At 43.3% G+C, this 25,449-nt stretch overlaps 1 protein-coding gene across 4 annotated transcripts in view; it reads right to left on the bottom strand.

Moving 5' to 3' along the window:
* PIK3AP1 (phosphoinositide-3-kinase adaptor protein 1) overlaps nucleotides 1-25,449 on the bottom strand; it is a 242,196-nt gene that overhangs the window by 69,892 nt on the left and 146,855 nt on the right. For all 4 annotated transcript variants that reach the window (XM_040362258.1, XM_040362256.1, XM_040362257.1 and 1 more), the window contains 4 exons: nucleotides 22,706-22,902; nucleotides 18,625-18,802; nucleotides 8,380-8,472; nucleotides 6,572-6,760 (listed from right to left, as the gene is read on the bottom strand). In XM_040362258.1, the coding sequence (XP_040218192.1) occupies nucleotides 6,572-6,760; nucleotides 8,380-8,472; nucleotides 18,625-18,802; nucleotides 22,706-22,902 (657 nt within the window). The remainder of the gene's footprint in view (nucleotides 1-6,571; nucleotides 6,761-8,379; nucleotides 8,473-18,624; nucleotides 18,803-22,705; nucleotides 22,903-25,449) is intronic.

Genomic DNA, 25,449 nt, shown 5'->3' with positions numbered 1-25,449 from the left:
TGGAGAGACTGATCCTCTAGCTACCGGTGCCAAACCACTATGCCCCCCAATCCGGGCCACAAACCTGCCAACCTCCCTGTTCAACTTAATTCTTGCCTTGTTCAAGCGGCCGACAGAGCGAGCAAAAAGCCAAACCGTTCTAGCCACGATATCTGACCATACAATTATGCTGCAGCTTAGCATTAAAATGGCGGATTTGTTGTGGGGATTCACGGATCGCCGAGCTGGGCATTCCCCACATTGTGTAGATTAAATAGCGGTGATTCAGCATGCAGCTAGTGCCCCTGGAAGACGCCATCTTTTGACGAAACGGCGTAGGGAGGAGCGCCGTGCTGACATCACCAACTGATTAACGCTACTATCCCGGAAGGATGGGCAGATAGTTGTAAGCCGGCCGGCTTAGATATTTTAACCCGCTTTTAAACTACCATTTATTGTAAGTGCAATTTTTACTTTCATTAAATAGTATATAACATTACTTCACTATGGTAGTGTTTTTATGGGGATTATCCATACGAGAGTATCGCTAGATGCTGAGGAGACAGATGTTGGTTGTCCAGCAGGGAGAGACCCCCGGGCGGGGGTAACTAACCACAGACTGTTATGATCTCCTGACGAGATCTGTGAAGTCGGTAAGGAGATCCGATTCTAGAGGTGGAGGAATCTTCGCTTTAACATCTCATCACTTTTCCTTGGGTGTCTCATCGTTTGAAGTCACTATTGAATAACATATTGATGGACTGTTTCTCTACTGTGTTATCTGGAACAGCTCTTACTGTCTGTGTTATTACATCAACTACAGTAGCACAAATTTGTGAAGGGGACTCCTTCACTCACAGGACTTTTCACCAATCCTTTATTTATTTATTTGAGGCTTGGCCCATATTAATTATTTTTTTCATATGTTGTATATGATTCACATTGCATTGCAGCGCAGCTATATTTTTCTTTTCTATTGTCTATTTTGTGTGTATTTCACATGATTGGTTGCAGCAGCAGTTACACCACACTATCACACACACACACTGAGACAGTGCAGTATTTTTTCCATACTACATACAATTATGCATCCAGGAAAATCTTGCATCAAGCGCAAAATGTCAAATTTGACATCACTCTCCTGATCCCTCGCGGCCGAAACCCCCAAATCACTGCCCCCGGCCTGCAGCACTTAAACATCTGGGGACCTGTCAACTTTACAATAGTAGTGAAATTTGGGAAGAACCTGGCCCCACATCATGCCCCCAACCATTTAAGAACAGCTTCACTCCGTGGAATGCCAAGTTGCCTCCCCTCGGGCTGAGCGTCAGCCCTTACCACCCCCCCAGAAAACATGTCTCACGCAAAAGCCTGATGAAGTGATGCGGCAGTAGCACCCTTGAAGTGGCGGCGCAGAGTGATGCGTCAGACAAAATTAAGCTTACCCAATAAAGACTGCAATTGTTTAAGCCTAACCTTCTTCATCGCCTTGGCCTCAGCCACCCTTCAACGCAGATCTTCCAGTTTGTCAATCGGCAGGCAACATTCCAGGAGACGCGTGTCAATGACAATACCCAAGAATTGTATGACCGTAGCAGGTGACATGGCCAGTGGACAATCCACAACTTGTGACAGGTGACATGGCCAGGTGACATGGCCAGGTGATGTGGCAAGTGGACAATCCACAACTTGTGGCCAGGTGACGTGGCAGGTGATGTGGCCAGGTGACGTGGCCTGGTGACATGGCAAGTGGACAATCCACAACTTGTGGCAGGTGACGTGGCAAGTGACATGGCAGGTGATGTGGCAAGTGAACAATCCACAACTTGTGGCAGGTGACGTGGCCAGGTGAAATGGCCATGTGACGTGGCAAGTAGACAATCTGCAACTTGTGGCAGGTGACGTGGCAAGTGGACAATCCACAACTTGTGGCAGGTGATGTGGCAAGTGAACAATCCACAACTTGTGGCAGGTGACATGCCAGGTGATGTGAACAGGTGATGTGGCAGGTGACGTGGCCAGGTGATGTGGCAAGTGGAAAATCCGCAACTTGTGGCAGGTGACGTGGCAAGTGGACAATCCACAACGTGTGGCAGGTGACGTGGCCAGGTGATTTGGCAAGTGGATAATCCACAACTTGTGGCAGGTGACGTGGCAAGTGGACAATCCACAACTTGTGGCAGGTGTTGTGGTCAGGTGATGTGGCATGTGGAAAATCCACAAATTGTGGCAGGTGACGTGGCCAGTTGACTTGGCAGGTGACGTGGCCAGTGGACAATCCACAACTTGTGGCAGGTGACGTGGACAATCCAAAACTTGTGGCAGGTGACGTGGCCAGGTGACATGGCAGGTGACGTGGCCAGTGGACAATCCACAACTTGTGGCAGGTGGCGTGGCCAGGTGACGTGGCAGATGACGTGGCAAGTGGACAATTCACAACTTGTGGCAGGTGATGTGGCAAGTGGACAATCCGCAGCTTGTGGCAGGTGATGTGGCAAGTGACACGCTAAATACAAGTACACTGTTGCTCTCTCAGCTGCTACTCACTCTGGTCTCACAAAATGGCTGAAATGGTTAAATAATACTGTTTTTTGAGCTTAGGGAGGGTCTTATGATGTTTCTTAACTAAACGCTTATAAACGCAAATGCAGTAAAAACGGGCGTTTCAAACGCCGGTTTTTGCATTTGAAAACGTGTGTTTAGATGAGTTTGCATCTGCGTCTCGTGTGCATGGGGCTTAACATGTTTGTTATTTAAAAAAAATTTAAAGTTTGCCTTTAGTGTTTCTTTAACTCGGTGTACTGTGTACTCTTGACTTGTATCCAGTTCCTGAGTGTCACTGTGCCTTGAGCACGCCGATTGGTTGCAGGGAGGGGCCGAGCTCTCTCACTCTAGGATCATATTACCATAAGGTGACCAGATTTTTAAAATGAAATCTGGGGACATATTTTTTTTTTACTAGTAATGGCAACAATCAGCAACTCTCTGCTCGTTGCCACCGCCTGCCCACAGCCTGTCAAGTCTTACTCTCCGGGCCCCGGCTACTACTGGGTGGGGAGCGGAGGAAGATCACTCAGCCAGGGAAGGCAAGAAGACAGGCAGGTGGCTGGCCGGGACTTGAGCCAAGGCAGAAGAACATGCGAATGGAGCTGAATGGGCATGCACCCGAAACTGAAGAAATATTCCCTCTGTTCTGACCAGCATATGATCATCAGAAAGGGGCACAGATAATAAACAAAATAGACCCCCCTAAGCTAGTGGGAGCGGAAGAGTGGGGACGTGTAATTCAGCATTTTTTTTTGTTTTAATTCTGCACTGACTGTCTTTGAAATTGCCTCAGCTCCTGTTCAAATCCATTCCGGGGACAAAACCGGGGACAGACTTGGTCCGGGGACAGTGTCCTCAATCTGGGGACTGTCCCTGGAAACCAGGGATGTCTGGTCAGCCTATATTACCAGGCCTGCTCTCGCCTGCTATGTATTGAGTGAACAGAGAACCATTCCAAACGGTTCAGTTCACTCAGATGAATCCGTTCAATCAGTTCACTGAAAAGAACCGATTCAAAAGAGCGATTCGTTCATGAACCGGACATCACTAGGGGGAAGACCGCGGAACCCTCCAGTGCGTTCCCGCAAATTTAGGGCAGCACTCCCGCTGGAAGCAGCCAAGGGGCCATGATGCCCCCCCGCGTGTCCCACAGTGTCTTCCACGCCGAGCCGAGCCGCCCCCCCTCTGCACCTCAGCGGGGGGGGCAGCCGAATGCTTCGGCAACCGATGAGAGGGGAGGAGGGGGAGTAAGAGCAGGATGCCTCCTCCCCCCTCGGGTCCTGCCGATGACAAGGATTCCTCCCAGGGCCCCCTGCCGGCACTGAGGGCAGGCAGCCCAGTAAGTCCTTAGTGGACACTGGACCCGAGGGACAGGGGATGGACTAAGGCGCTCAAGAGGGCGAACCTTCCTAGCCCGTTTTTGGCCCAGGGGAGAAGGGGCAGGTGAGGGATACGCTCCCGACCCCCTAAGCACTTCAGATAGCTGCTGCTGCAGCCACTGAGTGGCCTGATCGACCACTGCGGCCCTGACCTGCGCCAACAAGGCCTCAAAGTCACTAATTTTTTCTATCTACCTGCAGGTGGGGGAGGACCGAAAGTTGTCACTTCTCCTAACTCCTTGGAATGTTGAAGAATACGCCCCTACGCAAGACCCTCTCTTCTGGACCCTGCACATTCTAACTTATGCCTCCAATCAGGTAAGGTCTCTACCCCTGCCCCCACCACTGACCTAGCTGAACGTTCCCTGACCCTGTTCTTCCCCTAGTCATGTAGCCCCTCCGTCCATTTTCTCCTACGGGTCTCCCTTCATTGTAATAAACTGATGTCATATTGGTTTACTAATTTCTGCATGCTGCTGCTGTTTTCTTTTTGGATGTGTAATCTTCTTGCAAACTGCACTAAAGTTAAGCAATACAGCATGGTCAATGACTTATACCAGTCTGTGATTGAACAATGAAAAAACACAAGCACGTTGTAAATCTGTCTTCCTGTTGGTTTGTTCAGAACAGAGGCACTGTGCATATCACTAGATTCCTAATTGTCTCAGAGTTCTGACCCTCCCTCTTCCAGGGTAAAAATGCATTTAATACATTTTTGGTAAATACAAAACTGGATTAACAGATATTTTTGTAAATGTCAGTTTTTGTAGTCAAGTTTAATTTTCCACAAAGAAATACATTTTTATTTATGCTGTAGATTTTTTAACTATATAAACAGAGATTTCGTTTTCTAGGTACCTAGGTGTCTTCTAAAAGCGACAAGTATAATAATGCAAAACTGCCTTGAAGCAGGTCAAATGCAGATCAGAGAATGTTAACTGATTTCTTATTGAACTCGGAAGCGTCTCAAACTGATGTCAACCTGATGGCAATGGCACAAGCCCGAAGCTTGTTGACAAAGGCCCTTAAGAGTGCTTGTGACTCTTATGACGGAATCCAGATACCCTAACTGAGTATCTCAGCCAAGAGGCTGCTTCCCAAAGCTCTGGAACACAAGATCAGCGAATCTGGCTATAGTCACCCCAATAACTAGACAACACCAGTTTTGGAGTAAACCAGAATAAGAACTGTTTATTTGAACAAGAATATTATATTATATACACTACACTGACTGGACTATTACTCTGCACTGTATTATATATACTACACTGGCTGCACTATATGCTCTGCACTGTATTATATATACTACACTGACTGCACTATTGCAAAAAAGGAGAGGAGTTGAGATTTGGGACTTTAAAGGGGCTGTAAAGCTTTGTGGGTCGCATTAAGGTGAAAAAACATCAGATGCTTACAAGACCCCCAGCCCCCCCCCCCCCCCCATTTACTTACCTGAGCCCTCGAAAGTCTAGCGTCGTGAACTGTTCTCGGCTCTTCATTGGAGCTCTTCATTGGAGATTGATAGCAGCATAGCCATTGGCTCCCGCTGCTGTCAATCTGATGAATGACGTGGTGAGCTTGGGGCGGGGCCGAGTGATACACTTCCCAGAATATGGGTTAGCTCTTGCGGGGAGGAGCCGAGACAGCCGCCGAGGGACCCCAGAAGACCAGAATCGGGGCCACTCTGTGCAAAATGAACTGCACAGTTTAGGCAAGTATGGTATGTTTGTTATTTTAAAAAAAAATTACCCTTACAACCCCTTTGAATGAAGACATGACATCGTAATGTCAAATACCTCCATCCCTGTCAATGTTAAAAATGGGGGGAAAAGGGATAAAGGAGGAGAAAAATGGGACTTTAAATAGAGAATATGGGTGCAAATAGATGAATGGATAGGTAAACTTAATATTTAATGATTTATAAACAAAGGTATATTATGGTAATAAAATATCGAAAACACAAATTTGACACAGTAATACCCAATAAGTCTGAGGGCTCACTGATCCCTATCATTGATAACAAATCGATATATATATATATATATATATATATATATATATATATATATACTCTGCACTTATTGTCCTATTGTAAATGCATTAAACAGTCCACTGGCAATCGCATTGAGCCACCGCAGCTCCCTCGATTTGAGTTTCTTTCACGCTATCTTACTTTTTTCTGTGCTGTCCCATCCCTTTTCTCTTTTCATGTTTTATTTTTTCCCTGATCTGTAATAATTGATCTTACTGAGAGAAATACCAAATGTAGCACAAGTCATTTTTAAAGGGCTGAATAGAGGACAAATGTGGAAGTGTAAACTTGTAAAAGGTTCTGTAAAAAAATACAGTAAGTAGTGATCTCTAGCAGTTGGATGTAATATGTATCCACCCAATGTATGTCTCCTGAAAAATTTCTCCAGTTTCAAAAAAACTCCTTTAGCATGTTTTGTTTGCAGTCTCTGACCATCTCTTGTTCAGTCTCTGACAGCTTTCTGTAGCAATAAATTCATACAAAATATTATGTCAGGCCGTTTAATGATGTCAGGGGCTGTACTTGAGCGTTCCCATATCAAGCAAGTTGACCACTACATCTCTATACATCTTAACTTAGTGTAAAATTACTATTTTAACAGTAAACTTTGATTGTTAAAAACTGCAGAACTCACCCTGTGAAATGAAAGGTTCTGTTTCTGGAGGGTTCTCTGGTCTTGGGATGGGTATAGGCGGCCGACACGTTAGTGCAGTTGAGGATGAAGTGGCACTACCCACTATGTCATAATCTTCATTGATACATTGTTGGTAAGGATTTTTCATGTCATTTCCATATTCTTTATCATTAATGCCTAGGCTACTTCCTAGCAATTTAATTAAAACAAATATAATTTATTAGCTGCAGGAAATAGTACAGGCATATTACATAGTTACATAGTTAGTCAGGTTGAAAAAAGACACAAGTTCATCAAGTATTACTCTTGTTATATTGTATTTGTATAATATTATTTTGGGCATCATGTTTGAAAATATTTATTAGTGAAAACATTATGTAATGCAGCTGTTTAACAGGTATTTTGCAGAGTAAAGTGCTTGTGAGGGTGGTTCAAGGTGCTCTTGAGATCAATTGTTTACTTAGGGCCTGTGTCAATGGTCTTCGTTCACATTACAAATGCAATCTCTCTATACGATTCAGTGGGAATACAAATGCATCTTGAAGCAGGTTGATGCTTAGAAGAAGGTCAGTTGCATCTGTCAGTGAACTGTGAATAATCTCTGTTTCGAAAACTGATCTAAAACGCAACTGTAATGCACTTAAAGCGGAGTTCCACGCAAAAGTGGAACTTCCGCTTTAAGCACTCCTCGCCCCCTTACATGCCACATTTGGCATGTCATTTTTTTGGTAGGGGAGTGGGTACTTTTGAGTAATACTACCTGTCCCACTTCCTGCTTCTGCCTACAGGCTGCCTAGGCGACTCCTCCTCTTCCCCTAGGGAGCCCCTCCCTCTCAGCAATTTTCTGGGACACGTGACAGTTTCCAGAATATTGCCTGTCCACTGGGAGATCGCAGCGCGACCAGCTCATGCACAGTGTCTGCCTGGCCATGAAGCCCACAGCTGTCACGGCCAGGTGCCCACAGTGGCTATGAAGGCGGATAGGAGGGGGAGAGGAGCGACGCTCCGGGTGGCTGCATCACTGGACCGTGGGGCAGGTAAGTGTCTGTTTATTAAAAGTCAGCAGCTAAACTTTTTGTAGCTGCTGACTTTTAATAAACAAAAAAAAGCCTAGAACTCTGCTTTAAAATCAAGCTGCATTTGCCCATTAGCTCAAAGTCTGTCTATACAGAAGTGTCATTTAAAGGTGTTGTAAAAAAATTCTGAACCCAGAGTGTCAGGTGGGTTGGCATGTTCACAGGGTCATGGCGATGCAGAACAGGTAAATCCAAGCAGCCCTTAAGGGGGCCGTGCTAAAGCAGTATTCAAGCTGAGGGACATGGCTCCAGATGGGCGTCTCGTTATTATTTAGAAGAGAGGCCTTCAATATGCACTTATATTTACATGTGAAATTATATTTTTGGAGGCATGAGGCTCCACAAAAATATGTATTGCATCTAAAAATCTAAATTGTTAGTGTACTGTGAATTGATCACCAGAAATTAATGAGTAATGAAGTTAAAAAATAGTGAAGTTAACAAATCTATAATGGGTAAATCATTAAGCTCATTACATAGGCAGACCTTTTTCAGTCATGCCGCTTCGACCTTATTCAGTCATGTCCCTTCAACGGAATGTCGGCGGGTTTCTAATGAACCGGCTGATGCTGCCCGATATTAAGCCTATTTGTGCGCCTCTTTAGACTAACATCTATAGTGAGCAGAATGGAGTGCAATGATAGACACAAAAATAGCATCATATGAAAGGTGGGGAACAAGACACACAATCTATCATTGTAATTATATTTAACACCTTCAAAACGTATTTACCTTCCAAAATTTTACGTAACATTGAATCTTGTGCAGTCAGGCCTTGTGTTTCTAGTGATGGATCATGGATTTCTAATTGACTCATATCGATATCTGAAAGTCAATATTAAATAGTTAATTTGCACACTCCTTTAAAACATTCAAATGCCCGAGTGGAGAAAACAGTAAGCACCATTTAAACACAAAGACAAATGCAGAAGTGCTATAATAGTGACCAGTGATGTAAAATGTAATTCCATTATGATCCCATTATATCACACTCTTATTCCCATATTTTTTTCAAAGAGTGAAATGAAGTGAAACTGTTATTTCTGTCACTGCACCCACTAGAGTGATTGTGTACAAGTTTTGATGACAAAAGGAAGCGAGGGAAAATCTCCCCAATGGCTACAGAAACAGCAATAAAAAACTGATAGTGTTCTCAATTAATCTACGTTTATTAAGATTTGAGTTTTAAGAAAATAGGAATCTAAAGTAATTACAATAGATTTTACAATAACAAACAGAATAAAAAAAGAATATCTGTGAGTACATTTGAATCTGATTGATTTTGCATTCGAATAGCAAGTAGCCAAAATAAAAAGTACACCAAGAAACACTATGTCATGGTTATCGTGTCTGTATTGTGTAGGACAAATTGTCCAAGAAAAAAAAAAAAAAGAGAATTATATGCAACAATCCAGAACAGTACTAAAGCATAGAAAACATGAAGGGGGTGGGTGTTTAAGGGAGAATGAGGGTGAAACTGCAATGGGCATTCCCTAAACACATACCGGTACTTCTGTTTAAGGCACACATATTATGTATTCTGTATAATATAGGCAACAGAATAATTTGATTTAGGATAGGCAGGCATATAAAGAGAGACTGTTGAGATTGGGAGCAAAAAGCCAAAACCTTCCAATAAAACAAGGATGTGAACAAATAATGTTGGGGTGAATATTGGAATGTTGGACCATGTCCCTAGGGTCTAGGGCAGGGTTTCTCAACTCCAGTCCTCGAGGCGCCCCAACAGGTCATGTTTTCAGGCTTTCCATTTTTTTGCACAGGTGATTTGATCAGTTTCACTGCCTTAGTAATTACCACAGCCAATTCATCTCAGGGAAATCCTGAAAACATGACCTGTTGGTGTGCCTCGAGGACTGGAGTTGAGAAACACTGGTCTAGGGATATCTGAAAAATTTGATTGGGTTCTAACACTTTTACACATGATCCAAAACTACAAAATACAAGGTTGTGGCTGGAAACGTGCTTTAAATCCAAACATCTTGTATTTTTTGGTGAGAAAGGGTTAGAAACCCATTCAGGCTTTTATTTTTGTCCCATTGGGTAGATGTCCTTTCATATCCCGTGTTGGAAAATTTAGGGAAAATCCCCCATATAGTAGTTTTAGACACACAGTAATCACACCTCCTTGATTAGTGGCCACAGAGAGTAAGCTCCCAGCACTGTGGTTACCAGGAAACAGACAACCAGGAAGTGTGGAGATCAGAGAAGAATTACAGCAACTTGAGAGCAAAAACGAACAATAAGGACATGAAAACAGCACTGCATTAAGGTAAAGGAAGCTATTAAGATAAAAAAAAATCCTTTACAAACCCTTTAACAAGTGTATGGCCAATTTGACACTTTATGACGATGACAGCAAATATTTATGATGCAGGTTTGGAAGCTCAAAGGTTTTTGCAGGAAGAGAAAGCAAGGAAGTTTTACAGGTATGTATTTGTAGTTTATCTTAAGATGGGATTCTCCCTAGAATTCCACTTACAAATAAGGACAGCTTCCTTGTACAGATAAAAAGTAAGCTGTACCAGAACAAATCACTTGAAAGCGATTTGGCCAGTTCAAACATTTAAAAAGGAAAACTCAAATTAATAAATAAAGTACTAAAAAGTATTAAAAAACTCAGAACAGAAGAGCGACTAATGTCTGAATGAACAGCTTTGAAACACTTGTCACCTTCCCAAATCCTGTTTAGCTCCCAAATTTTCACCCAGATTTGGTAATTCATAAAGCAACAGTGCCATCACAAGCACCTGCTAATTCCCCTTTTTTTAATGTCAGTACTGCAGGGTTTTCAATTTAATGCCTGAGAATTAGGTTATTTATGTACTTAATGAAGAACTTCTACAGAATGTTTTCTTCTAGTTAGGCCCCTTTCATGGCGGCGTAACGCATGTGTTGTGGCGTAAGGCCGCGTAATTCAAATGGGGATGTTGGGGGCGTGTATTATTTAAATTTGTCTTGACCCCACGGTTTTTATGGGTTTTTTTTAACGGCGCATACGCCGTCCGTAAAATATCCCAGTGTACATTGCTCTAAATGACATCCCAAGGACGTCATTGGTTTCGACGTGAACGTAATTTACGTCCAGCCGTATTCGCGAACGACTTACGCAAACGACGTAAAATTTCAAAACTCGGCGCGGGAACGACGGCCATACTTAACATTAGCTAAGCCTCATATAGCAGGGGTAACTATACGCCGGAAAAAGCCGAACGCAAACGACGTAAAAAAAAGCGCCGGGCGGTCGTTCGTTTCTGAATCGGCGTAAATCCTAATTTGCATATTCCTTGCTTAAAACATACGGAAGCACCACCTAGCGGCCAGCCTGAAATTGCAGCCTAAGATCCGACGGTGTAAGACACTTACACCTGGCGGATCTTAGGGATATCTATGCGTAACTGATTCTCTGAATCAGTCGCATAGATACGACCGGCCTGACTCAGAGATACGACGGCGTATCAGGAGATACGCCGTCGTATCTCTTTCTGAATCCGGCCCAGTATCTTTAGTCTGAGGACATCTTGTGTCAAAGAAGAGGCACTGCTGGGGATTTTTTTTTTTCTTTTGAGAAGTTGAGATGGCTTTATTATTATTGCTGGAAAAAAATGTGTGCCAAACATCTATGCTGATAAAAACAATCTCTTTACTTGTGCCATCTATAGACACAGGCCTGCTGTACCCAATAATAAATTTGGCCATGCTGGCTGATGAGCTGCGGATAAAAACTGCAATATTTTTTTTTTTAGCAAATTCCTATTTATTTGTCTGTGCCCACCTCTTAAAAGTCATGTTGGTTCAAGGGGAACGAAAACTCATGTTGCATTATGAAAATTGCATTTATTTTCCTGTTTCAACTTTCTCAGCTACAACATACTGAAGTGTAGTAGTCCAGCAGAGGGATAATTTCATAGTCAGTTTCAAGAGCACAAATCATATGTGACAAACGTATGCAGCTCAATATATCTGTACACTTAAAAAATGCCTTAGGTGCGTGCCAAAGTTAGACCTACCCCTGTTACAATGTATTTAGCATAAGGGGTAGGACTTTTCAGTGCGATAATATTGGTAAAACATTAAAATACTGTACAATATTTCACAAATATTCACATATTCATAAGCAAAAGGACTAGTAGAGAATAAATGATTGACATTATCAAAATACCCCCACATCTAAACCTTTTGAAATGGTGTTTATGTGTGACATAAAAGATGTGATTATGCAAAGCAAGGCAATAAAAATGTGAAAGATAACAGATAAGCCAGCATTTAATCTCTGCCAATAAATCACTTAACAAATATCATGTGTTACAGAGAGGTGGAAAGAAAAGAACTCTCTGAGCAACCTTTGCTTACTGTATATATGAAGAGCTAAGTTTGTGTATGCTTGGAATTCAGTCATTTATCCTATTATCATTCTGCTAGTTAGAAATGTATATGTGCAGTGTATCAGTATATCAAAATCTTGTTAGAGTGGCAAAAACCTGTGAGATTTTGTTATTACATTCCGAAGATCTGCCTGTAGCTTTTGGTGATGTAGCCTTCCCAGAAGGCTCTGGGAGGGCACTGGCTAAGTCACCAGTGCCCAAACTGAAGGCCTGGTAATCAGGGATCTGATCAAAGTTAGTGATTTTATTAAATAGATGCTGCAGTTTTAATTACTTTGCATTGCTTTTCAGAAAGGGGAATTTGGATGACAGACAGAAAGATTAGTCCAATTTGGGGTAAAACGTCCTCTTTAATTCAAAGTCTTCTTTTGGGTTAGATATGCAAGTACTTTCATATGCCAGCTAGAAACTTCGAGCTGGCAACGTTTTAGGCCTCATGCACACTGCTGCTGTTAAAGTCACATTCTTGTAAGTTTGGGCGTGTTTTTTTTTTATCTGGCCCTAAACTCCCATCCATGTTATCCAATATGTCTATGCACACATGGAAGCTTTTAGCAGTTTATCAGCAGAGCCGTTTATAACCTGTTTTCTGAACGCCCTAAAGTCACACCACAAAAAATGCTAAACGTGCATAAAGGTTATGCACATTTAGCCCTTCAGAGTTTATTTATTTCAATGGCCATAATAAACTAAAATTCCGGCCAATGAAATAAACAAACTCCCAAATTCCAAACTCTATTAAACTCTATTAAACTCTCAGGCTAAACAACGTTTACAAGAAACCAGTGTGCATGAGGCCTTACAGCCCTGCCTCAGATTCAACAGAATATGTGACAATTGTATTGTCACATTTCAGAATCAGGGTTTTAGGGTGTGCATTACTTGTAATCATGCAAATAACACATATCCTGTGCTAAGATGGCAACACTCACTCCAATGTATATATGAAGGAGAAGTGTTGTCAAGACTTGGACTAAAAAATACCTCCACCTCTATTCATCTCCATTATCTGTGGGTTGCAGAAGATAGCTTGGAAGGGATATAACGTTGTTTAGTACATCTGTTCAGGGCAAAGGAAGTAATAAGAACATTGCATTTTTGTGGTTAGATCAACAGGTATATTATTGTACTTGCTGAAAATGTTTAAAGTCTGAAAATAGAAAACAAATGTAATCACCACATTTAAAGATTGGTGAACTGCACTAAATTAATTTTTTGTTCTTGGGTTTAGATTATTTAAGTTTATTTCCACTTTAATTGCACATGAGGGATTTTTATTTTAGGTACTCAGAAACATTGGACGAACTATTACACATGGCAGAATCACAGTTCTTTGTGGAACAAGAGCAGAAATTCATGTGACTGGGCAGGTTTATAAAATCTTGCAGTGCCATGTTAAGAAGTGTTCACAAATGGAACATGGGATGTATGAGACGTCAATCGTGCCATAAAAGACAGACCTGCCCTGTCTAATGGTGTTTTTTTATACCCAAAGGTCTGTGGAACACAAATTGAAACTGGTTTCCTTTTGCAGGTGGAACAACAGATCGTTAAACATGCAACAGCTATCAGTGCCCATTGAAAGGGAAGTGGGGTTCATGCAATGCACACGACCAACACATTCATTAAAAACAATTCTATAAAGTATGCATTATGTAATGTTGCCACAGAACAGTACACTGTGCTCAAATAAAGTGACTAATCATGTCTATTCTTAGCAGTGACCTCTTTCATGCAAGAAGCTATACTGCTATCAGTGATCTCAATCAACACATGATATTCACTTGACTGTCTTGCACATAAAGAGGTTTATTTATTGTCACTTCTGTTTTAATGGTATAAAGAATGTCTATATATGGAAGTATGAAGATAAAATGCTCTGTTTGAACCTCAGGCAGATTTTTTTACATCTTATCTGGTGCCCTCCAGTTATAACTGACTTTTGGAGACAGGTACTCACCTTCCTTGCTAAATTACAACAACCTTTCTCCAGCACACCTGAAATTTGTGGGGGTTATTTACTAAAACTGGAGAGTGCAAAAATCTGGTGCAGCTCTGCATAGGAACCAATCAGCTTTCAGGTTTAGGCCGGGTTCACACTGGTACGACAAACGCGCCGACATTGGGAGCTCATGTCGCATTACGTGTGAAAATCAATGTTTCCCTATGGGAGCCATCTTAACTGGTCTGACAAAAGTCGCTCCGACTTTGAAAATGCTCCCTGCACTACTTTGGTCTGACTTTAATGATATTCAATGGGCTGAAGTAGCATCAAAGTCGGATCAAAGTCGGATCGCCATCTTGACTGATCCGACTTTGGCATGCGACTTGTGCTCTGATGGTCTTGAAGGAGAACTCCACGTCAAATAAAAAAAAAACGGCATGGGTTCCACTCCAAAAGCATACCAGGCCCTTTGTTCTGGTATGGATTTAAAAAATCCATACCAGACCCTTATCCGAGCACACAGCAGGTCAGAAAAGGGGGTGGGTATGAGTAAGCGCCCCCCCTCCTGAACCATACCAGGCCACATGCCCTCAAGATGGGGGGGTGGGTGCTTTGGACAGGGGGGCCCAAAGCACCTTGTCCCCATGCTGATGAGGACAAGGGCCTCTTCCCAACCCTGGCCATTGGTGGTCGGGGTCTGCGGGCAGGGGGCTTATCAGAATCTGGAAGCCCCCTTTAACAAGGGGGCCCCCAGATCCCGTCCCCCCACCCTATGTGAATGAGTATGGGTTACATTGTACCCCTACCCATTCACCTAATAAAATAAGGGTCAAAATAAAAAACACACTACACAGGTTTTTAAAGTTTTTTATTAAGGCAACTCCATCTCTTCCGACTTCTTCTCCTCTCTTCTCCCTCTTCTGGCGATGTCTTCTGCCTCTTCCGATTCTTCTCTCCTCTCCAGGTCTTCTCCACTGATGTCTTCTAGCCCTCTCCAGTAGGGGTGCCAAATATAATCATTGCATCGATGCATTGCAATTCAGCCTTGCGCGATTCTGCACCCGAATCGAGATGTGCGCTGACGTCATTGCGGCTCCTCCTCCTTTTCACATTTATTGTAATGGCCGCGAGGAGCCACGCTGTGCACACACGTTGGCAGGAACATGGAGGGCCAGGGCCGGAGCTGAAGGGTGGCTCGACCTGTCCATGCTGGCGCTGCAACTGATGGAGCATGGAGCAGAGCCAAGACACTGGAAGTGTTCAGGGCAGCCGCGGCTTTCACAGCCAGAGGTATGACCGTGGAGGATGACCGGAGGAGAGCTGGTTAGAGTGGCAGAGGCAGATGAGGGGGCCACAGGGAGGACCCTAAGGATGTGGAGAAGTTGGGCGGTGGGCATCTCCCTGTATCAGTAGGAAGCTGCTCGATCTGTCAGTTTACTCTGCCGTGATGGGCTATTTGGAGTCCTGGGCTGTGAGGGTGGTAGGGGGAGAAGGAGTGGAACCCTGAGTGGCAAGGGGAGAAGGCCAGGACCCCTGGGTGGCAGCGAGAGAAGGCGAGGACCGCTGGGTGGCAGGGGGAGAATGAGCGGACCCCTGGGTGGTAGGGGGAGAAGGAGAGAACCACTGGGTGGTAGGGGTAGGAGAGAACCCCTGGGTGGCAGGAGGAGAAGGAGCGGAACCCTGAGTGGCAAGGGGAAAAGGCGAGGACCCCTGGGTGGCAGGGGGAGAAGGCGAGGACCGCTGGGTGGCAGGGGAAGAAGGAGAGGACCCCTGGGTGGCAGGGGGAGAAGGAGAGGACCCCCTGCTGGCTAAGGGAGAGGATTCCTGGGAGTCTAAGGGAGAGGTCCCATCCATTCTCATCTCTGGACCCCTCCATCCTTCAGTTCCTACCACCTCTCCCCACAGACTCCTCTATTGAAGAATATTCCTGGACTCTTCCAGCCTTCCATTCCTTTTCATCAAATTCTTCAATCCTTTCTTGCTTATTCATGGGTTCCTCCTTCCCTATCCCCAGACTCTATCCATGGATTTCACCATCTTTCAATTCTTATCCCTTGACCCCTCCATCCTTCAGTTCTTCTATCCTGGACTCTTTTATATCCTTTAGTTCCTATCTCCAAACTCCTTCATCCTTACTTCCCTAGTCATGGATTCCTCCTTCCTTCCTTTCCTATTCATGGATTTCTCCTTCCATATCCCCAGGCTCCTCTATCCTTCCATCCTTCAGTTCTCCTGACTGCTTGAATATGTTGATAAAAACTATCGGCAGTAATCGTGATGCATCGCGGAATCGAATCAAATCAAATCGTTCCCAAGATAATCATAATCAAATCAAAATCGTGAGACCATTGAAGATGTGCACCTCTACTCTCTGGTTCTTTTCCCTCTGTCTGCTGTCTTCTGCCTCTACTGAGTCTTCTCTGCCATCTCCGCCATCTTTTGCTGGGTCTTCTCCTTTGTCTTCTCAATCTGTTCTTCTTCCGTTGTTGACTCAACGTTCTTTCCCACTCTAATGCCAAGTGCGAGGTGTGCCACTACTTATATTGGCATGGGGCGGGGTCACCGGAGGACCGCCCTTATGACGTCACCGACCATCATGCCCGTGCCCCCCATGTTGAGGGCATGTGGCCTGGTACGGTTCATCCCCATCCCCTTTCCTGACCTGCCGGACTGTGTGCTCGGATAAGGGTCTGGTATGGATTTTGGTGGGACCCCCACGCCGTATTTTCGGCATGGAGGTTCCCCTTAAAAATCCATACCAAACCAAAGGACCTGGTATGTTCTGGAGGGGGAACCCATGGCATTTTGTTTTTTAATTTGGCATGGAGTTCCCCTTCAAGATCATCAGAGCACAAGTCGCATGCCAAAGTCTGATCACTTAAGACGGCGATCCGACTTTGATCCGACTTCAGTGATATTCAATGGGCTGAAGTAGGATCAAAGATGGACCAAAGTAGTCCAGGGAGCAATTTCAAAGTCTTGTGTCGAACCATTTAAAACGGCTCCCATAGGGAAATATTGATTTTAACACGTCATACAACATGAGCTCCCAATGTGGGAGCATTTGTCGTACTAGTGTGAACCAAGCCTTATTATCAAAGCTTAAAGGGGTTGTAAAGGTACAATTTTTTTTTCCTAAATAGCTTCTTTTACCTTAGTGCAGTCCTCCTTCACTTACCTCATCCTTTGATTTTGCTTTTAAATGTCCTTATTTCTTCTGAGAAATCCTCACTGTTCTTCTGTCTGTAACTCCACACAGTAATGCAAGGCTTTCTCCCTGGTGTGGAGTGTCGTGCTCGCCCCCTCCCTTGGACTACAGGAGAGCCAGGACACCCACTAACACACAGCTCCTTTCTCTATCTGCAACGTAGAGAGCGTCCTAACTCTCCTGTAGTCCAAGGGAGGGGGCGAGCATGACACTCCACACCAGGGAGAAAGCCTTGCATTACTGTGTGGGGTTACAGACAGAAGAACAGGAAGTGAGGATTTCTCAGAATAAATAAGGACATTTAAAAGCAAAATCGAAGGATGGGGTAAGTGAAGGAAGACTGCACCAAGGTAAAGGAAGCTATTTAGGGAAAAAAAATGTACCTTTACGACCCCTTTTATTGAACAAGCTGAAGTTAGAAACTGATTGGCTACCATGCACAGCTACACCAGATTCTAAATGTTCCAGTTTTAGGAAATCTCCCCCTGTCTGTCAAGTATACTTGATGAAGAATGTTGATCACATTATTAAAAAAAAATATTTGTGAGAGAAGCATTGTTCACAATTTTTCATGGCCCATAAAGCAAATGCTATCAAATGTACAAACTCATTCCCCCCCAGCATATGTCAGTGGAAATTTTAAATGTATTAAACAGATCGTACCACATGAGAAAGTTATGCATGAGAAAATAAATTGTCCCCTTATAGTTCACAAAATTTGGGACTCATGTTGTGAATCTGATCTTACACAATTTAAGATGAGCTGTTCTGGTCCAACTATCACCACAGTTATAGAACCTTACTAGTTTAGCTTTGTATATTTTTTTTATAAAAAAAAGTACGTAGGTGTCACAAAAAGGCTGATTTACAAAAGGATTTATGAATGGTCACACAATACAACGTGTAAAAATTTGTTTTAATTATCCACTAATGGAAAAAGAAAATCCATGTTTACTTATTTTATGTGCACTTGACTGAATAACTGAAGTAAATATTTATACAATTTGCTTTGTGAGCATTCTCAAATTCTTTAAGAGATCGGCCTCAAGGACTCATTCAAGACTGTCAGAGTTTACATATTTTATTTTATTTTTTTATGCTGAATCCTTATTACCCAACTCTGAACTCTGGATGTATTATACTGTTTAGTGGACTCGTGTAAGGTTGTAATTTTTTACAACTGTTTGAGATCAATAAAAATATGTATTTTTTTAAATCCTCTGCATGGCCTGAATACGTGGTGCAAGTTCAATACACATTGGAACTTTTATTACCTGTTTGCATAGTGCTACAATGACTGTAATATTTGCTCATACTCAGTGTCATACTTACTGAATAATGGCCAAAACAAACATATTGGTTGCTTCTAGAAAACGAGATACAGCGGGTTAATGATGTTGTAGATTAAAAAAAATACTCACATGTTTCATCTGCAAACCCGACCATAGTTTCATACAGGTCTTCTTCAGAACCTGGGTGAAGCGAACATTTCATCAGTATATCGGTGGATAGGTTTACCATGGTCTCATATAGGGAGTCATCATTATCTCCTTGCATTAGTTCTTCCTTAATGTGCGTTTTTAACATATCAGCAGTTTCCTTGATGAAAAGAATGGACATTTGATGCTGACACAAAATTATGATATACAGTGACAATATAGAGTTAAAGGTTTTTCATACAATGTGCATTATAAAAAAAACATATTTTCCCTTTTATGCTGTTAAAGCAAACATGCAAAAACATGTATTCACAACCCACCCCCTTTTATTTAATTTTCATTACTTAACATTATTGCCATTGCTCTACTTATTCAATCCCCACTGCCACCCTGAAAAGACTAGCTATGGAGAAGCTTGTTACCTGTGACCTACATCACCACAATACATTGCTCCAGACAATCATAGCCAATTGCCTGGCCACAATGATGTTATAAGAGAGAAGGAGTGGGGGGTAGTCAATGTGCAGCCAATGACAATATTAGGATGGAGGGGAAGAGGGCGCCTCTCTGCAGGCAGCCTAGGAAGGCTAAATTCCAACTCAAGCTTTAGTTTTTTACATAATCTTTATTTTATAACATTTTTCATTTTAGACAATATGCATAAAAGGAATTTGACAAGGTAAATAAAATTGGGCATCTTATAGAGAAAACTGTTTATTTTTTAAAAGTAAATTCTTCACTTATGTACCTCAAAACTTGTATTCCTCTTCCTCTAAATAGAGTATCTCTATCCCATTAAAAATATATACATGTATCTATATTCCAAATAATATAACAATTCAATATATAATCCCCATCATAAAACTAATTGTATATTCCTTTATACACCCATATACACCAAGACTATATGGGTGGCCTTATATAGTGTGGGGCGTGTACTAAGTCCCCTGAGACATAATTGGCCAAAGCGACCCTGCCTTTGGCCAATTATGGCTCTCCGTTTTTTTCTGCGCTGTGATTGGCCAAAGCATGCAGGTCATAGTGCATGCTTGGCCAATCATCAGCCAGCAATGCACTGCGGCATTGAATTATGGGCCATGATGAGCCACTTGAATTTGGTGCGAATGGCCCATAGTGTTCGAAATTCGTCGAACGGTTGAACAGCCGATGTTCGAGTCGAACATGGGTTCGACTCGAAGCTCATCCCTACTCACTGTTCCAAAACGATTAAATTCCTGGATTAGATTTGGTATAATCACTACTGGATAAGTAATATATAGCAATAAGTCATCTGCATATACTTACATTTTATATTCTGTTTCTTTAACCTTAATCCCTTGAATATCTAAATTATTAAGAATAGCTGTAGTCAAATGTTTCATTACCAGTACGTATAACAGAAGGGATAAAGGACATCCCTGATGGGTTCCGTCCAAGATTGTCATAGGATCCGAGAGAGCTCAATTTATCCGTATTCTAACTTTCAGATTATAATAAAGGGCCATGATTTTCTCCAAAAGTTGAGGGCCTATACCCCACTGTTTCAATGTCTCTTCAAAGAAGCACCCTGTCCAAATGCCTTTTCGGCATCCAATGCATGAATCACCATCCACTCTGTGTTGCATCACAAACGTAGGTGTTTTAATGTGATGAAACACATAGGGCCAGATCCACATACAATTACACTTGCGCTACGCTACGCCGCCGTATCTTACCTGGCGTACTTTCAAATCCACAAAGATTTTGCGCCGTAAGTTACGGCGGCGTAGTGTATTTCTGGCGGCGGAATTCAAATCGGTAGGGGGCGGGTTTCATTTAAATGAACTGCGCATGCGTCGTCCAGAAATTTCCCGCCGTGCTTTGTGCGAAATGACGTCGCAACGACGTCATTTTTTGAACTTAGACGTGAGTTATGTCCATCCCTATTCACGGACGACTTACGCAAAAAAAATTCAAATTTCGACGCGGGAACGACGGCCAGACTTAACATGGCAAGTCTATCTATACGCCGCAAAATACCAGCTTTAACTATACGCCGGAAAAAGCCGACTACAGACGACGTTAGAAAATGCGACGGCCGCGCGTACGTACGTGGATCGTCGTAAATCGCTAATTTGCATACCCGACGCGGAAAACGACGCAAACTCTACCCAGCGGGCGCCGAAATATTGCTAGGTATTGCGAAGTATTACCTACGATCCGAAGGCGTACGAAGCCGTACGCCTGTCGGATCGAACTCAGAAGCCGTCGTATCTTGGTTTGAGGATTCAAACTAAAGATACGACGTGGGAAATTTGAAAGTACGCCGGCGTATCAGTAGATACGCCGGCGTACTTGCTCTGTGGATCTGCCCCATAGTCTCCAGCTGCCTGAGAAAGCTCCCTGTCTGTCTGTATAATCTGAGCACTGTGTAGTTCTCGTGCATAAACACTAGACCAGTGGCGGAACTTTCAGGGTCGCTGACCTGGGCAGCTATCAGTTTCACTCTTCAGTGAACACATGAGTTGCTCTGCTTGTACACTGTTGCTGATAGCTGCCTTGGACAGAGGCCCCTCCCCTCAACACTGTATACATTTGGGAGGAGAACTACAAGCCCCAGGGAGATTGCGTGGTCCACAGGCACCATAGAGCTGCCGATTACCACCTTCACCTACCCTGTGCTGGGGATTGGATGTGCAGAGACCAGCCTGGTACACAGGGAACCTCTGAAAGGGGGAGGCCCCTCTGGGGACCCTAATGTAAACAGGGAGGGCCCTCTGGGGACCTTGATGTAAGGGGAGGCCCTCTGGGGACCCTGAGGCAAGGGGGGGGGCTCTCTGGGGACCCTGATGCAAGGGGGGGCTCTCTGGGGACCCTGATGCAAGGGGGGGCTCTCTGGGGACCCTGATGCAAGGGGGGGCTCTCTGGGGACCCTGATGCAAGGGGGGGCTCTCTGGGGACCCTGATGCAAGGGGGGCTCTCTGGGGACCCTGATGCAAGGGGGGCTCTCGGGGGACCCTGATGTATAGGGGGCACTATAAATATAAGGGGGGCTCTCTGGGGACCTAATGTAAGGGGGAGGGCCCTCTGGGGACCCTGATGTAAGGGGAGGCTCTATAAATATAAGGGGGCTCTCTAGGACCCTGATGTAAGAGGGGGCTCTCTAGGGACCCTGATGTAAGGGGGCTCTCTAGGGACCCTGATGTAAGGAGTGGGCTCTCTGGGGACACGGATTTGAAGGAAGGGGCTCTCTGGGGACCCTGATGTAATGAGAGGGCTCTGGGGGTCCTGATATATGGGGGGGGCTCTCTGGGGACCCTGATGTAAGGGGAGGCTCTCTGGGGACCCTGATGTAAGTGGGGGATCTATATAAATAATACATACACACACGTATATTGTATACATGTGTATGCCCACCCAAGCGTATGACTATCTTTACTTGCTACACTGCTATGGGCTCTAGCCTGAGATCTTTTGTAGACCTAGCAATGCCCCTTCATGGTTTCTTGCACCCGGGCACTGAAGATTCTAGTTAAGCCTCTGCACCAGACTGAGAAACCCAGTGATCGTGAGATGTGTAGTTTCTGTAGAGCAAGTGTTGGGTCTCCCACTACAGACAGAGGTCATTCATTAACCTGTGCAGAGGCTTGCTGCTGCTGCTGCCACAGGAATGTGAATATTATTGTTCTATGGGCTGAGCATACAGCGCAACAAATAACATTATGAAATGACATGATCCACATATTGGTTGGTTTTTATACAGTGTTTGCTGCAGCACATTGTGATGTGCTTTAACACATCACTGTGTGACCTGGCATATTAGAGAACAAGGCTTTTTGCTTTACCCATGCTGTGGCACACATTTGATGTGAACAAGCCCTAAAGTTTTACCCATTATAAATTGTGCACTTGGATAGCCACAACCAGGCACGTATATATAACCATGGTTACTTTACTGCATGTTTAAAGCTATCTGTTGAAACAAAGAAGAGGCTAGTTGATATTAAAATGCACATGAGATATATAGTGTTTACACTTTTTTCCTGAATATGATTCTGATTGAGTACATTTACCATAGACTTACCACATATTCATCAATGAACTGTCGCAGATCCCTAAAACCGTATTTTTCTGCAATGTTGTTTGGAAAGTCTCCATGTTTATTCGACACACTATAGGCTTGTAAAGCTCCGGGGCAGGTAAGCAAAAGGGCTGTCAAATTTTTCAGCCCATATTTTGCAGAAAAATGAAGAAGAGTAGGCAATTCTTCATCTCGTTGATCTAAAATAAAATATGAAGGACATTAAAGTAGTATTAAATCCTTAGTGTTTTGGTTTAACACACTGATCACAACACAATAAACATTCCCCAGTAAACTAGTTCTTACCAAAGCACTTGTAGTTTACAACTTGCAATGCTGCTGGCTTCATCTCTCTCAGTGCTACTTCCCTACACTTCCGGTCTTCACAGGAAAGAGTTAACAGTGAACAGTGCAGCTTTCAGTTAGTCCGTTAGCTTGGAGAAGGGGGAAGCAGAAAGCGTTTTGCCTTCCTAGGCTATGGGGCTGTGTGTTTCTATTGAAACACGTGCCTCCATCATCACAGCTCTCCTCTGTCCTCCTCTGTCCTAGTCTCCCCCTCCCTCCCTGCCTGTCAGCTCATGACAGTAACTGCATCCCCCCCCCCTCCCCACTGCTGAAATAACTTTAGCATTTCCTGGCAATCCCCTGTGTTAGATAATGCAATGTCTCCAGTGTATATGCTTTATAAAAAAAAATGCCTGGAGACATTACATTATCTAATACAGGGGGTTGTCTCCAAAGGATAAAGTGTGTTTACAGCCACTTTAACACACAGCCACTTTAACACTGTACATTACCTTTGTTTTTCTGATGAATCTCAGTGCGAAAGGCGTTGAAATCAGCTGCCTTTGCATCACATGTTGAACCCAACATACATACTGCATGTAATGACGTATTGTACCAAGTGGGATCACAATGATATATTTTGTAATGCATTTATCATGTAAAAATACATTGAGGTTAAAGGGGGGATAACATAGGTGGTAGTAGGGCTCTTTCAAAAATGTAATTCACAGCAATTCATGAATTTGAAAGTGTGAATATCAAATTCACATGTTTTAATATGAAACTGTACAATAAAACGCTATATTCTAGTCATAAATTGTTTGAGATTGTTTGGTACCTCTAAAGTTCCACCAATAGATATTTTGAAAGAGTCTACTGTATATATCTAATAACATAGTGCTGTGATGCCCCATCAATCATGCCTGTAAAACTGATGCCGCATACACACGACCGTTTTTCAGGATGAGAAAAATGCTGTTAAAAATTTAGAACCTGCTCTATTTTTTCTCTGAGTTTTCACATCGTGAAAAACAGTTGTGTGTACGCTTTAACGAGGGGGGAAAAAACACGCATGCTCAGAAGCAAGTTATGAGACTGAGAAATTAGCATAAGCAGCATAAGCATAAGCAGCCCAAAGGGTGGCACCATTCGAATGGAACTTCCCCTTTATAGTGCCGTTGTACGTGTTGTACGTCACCACACTTTGCTCAAGCATTTTTTTCATGATCGTGTGTATGCAAGGCAGGCTTGAGAGGAATCACGTTGAGAAAAACGTTGTTTTTTTTCAATGACATGAATAACGGTCGTGTGTACGCGGCATTAGTCTGGAATAAACATGCTCATAGCAGTTTTTAAAGTGGAAGGAAAGGCTTGTGCTTAAACTATCCCCCATGATAATTTCTGTAGGGAAAGTCCATCTGTATGTGTCAAATTGTTAAATGCCTTGTTTTTGTACCTTTTTCTTTATTATGCACTGCTGTCAGATGATTGCAATGCCTCTCCTTTTGGAGTGGAAAGTTGGCCATGGGCTTTTCTCTTTCTGCCTAGGAGCATCACCCTTGGTAGTGACATGCCTGCTTCTCTGCTTCCGGTGGAACTTATCATTGAGGGGAAAGGCAGGATGGGGGGCTGGGCAGGCAAAGTAAAGGGGAGTGGGGGCTGGTGGGAATTGGGCAGGGTTAGGCGGGATGTGGGCGGGGTAAGATGGGACTGCGCTTCTAGCACAGACAATGACAACAGTTCCAGGAAGTGCCTCTGAGTAGCCACGTTGGGCTGCACAGACACACCTTTGTAGGTGAAGCCCTGGAGAATTACTGAATGTCTGGATTAGACTTTCGTTTCTAATCAGACATTTCCTGTTCCAGTAATGCATAATATAAAAGTTTTTAATATGCTCCATAGAAATAAAGGGGGTTTGCTTATTGGATTACATGGAATTCCGCTTTAAGCATTGTGTTAGTATCTGCAAGAATATATGTACTCCAGAAACAACAATGAACTTGACTAAAATAAAATTTTTGATGGTAAAAATGCTTTAAAACAAGCTTTCACTTCCCTCTTTAGCTGCTTGTGCAGTAAATTCATTCATTCTCAAAGATCGAAACAAAATCTATAAGGGCCTGTTTACATTTGTGCAGTGAACTAACACAGGCGTGTTAACAGGCATAATTTTGAAAGTTAATGTGCATTGCATAAAAGTAGCCTGTTCAGTTGGGTTGCCCAACAAACCAGACCACACAAAAAAATGTGCATTACTGTGTGCTGTGGTGCACTGCAATGTGTGTTGGTGTGCCATTCAGAATAAAGCCAATTTTATTAAAAGAGGACTTGTTTTGTTTTTACTGCTTGTTCAGAATATGTTAAACAAGCATGGTCTGGGAACGGGTTCACTTATCTGGCATAGATTCAGCTTTGCTATATAGTTCAGGGGTTCTTGCACACAGAACATGAGTATGGTCTGT

Source organism: Rana temporaria, chromosome 8, assembly GCF_905171775.1.
Source record: "Rana temporaria chromosome 8, aRanTem1.1, whole genome shotgun sequence".
NCBI classification, from domain to species: Eukaryota; Metazoa; Chordata; class Amphibia; order Anura; family Ranidae; genus Rana; species Rana temporaria.
Note: the sequence above shows the minus strand (reverse complement) of the source record. Positions and strands in the feature narration are given on the sequence as shown.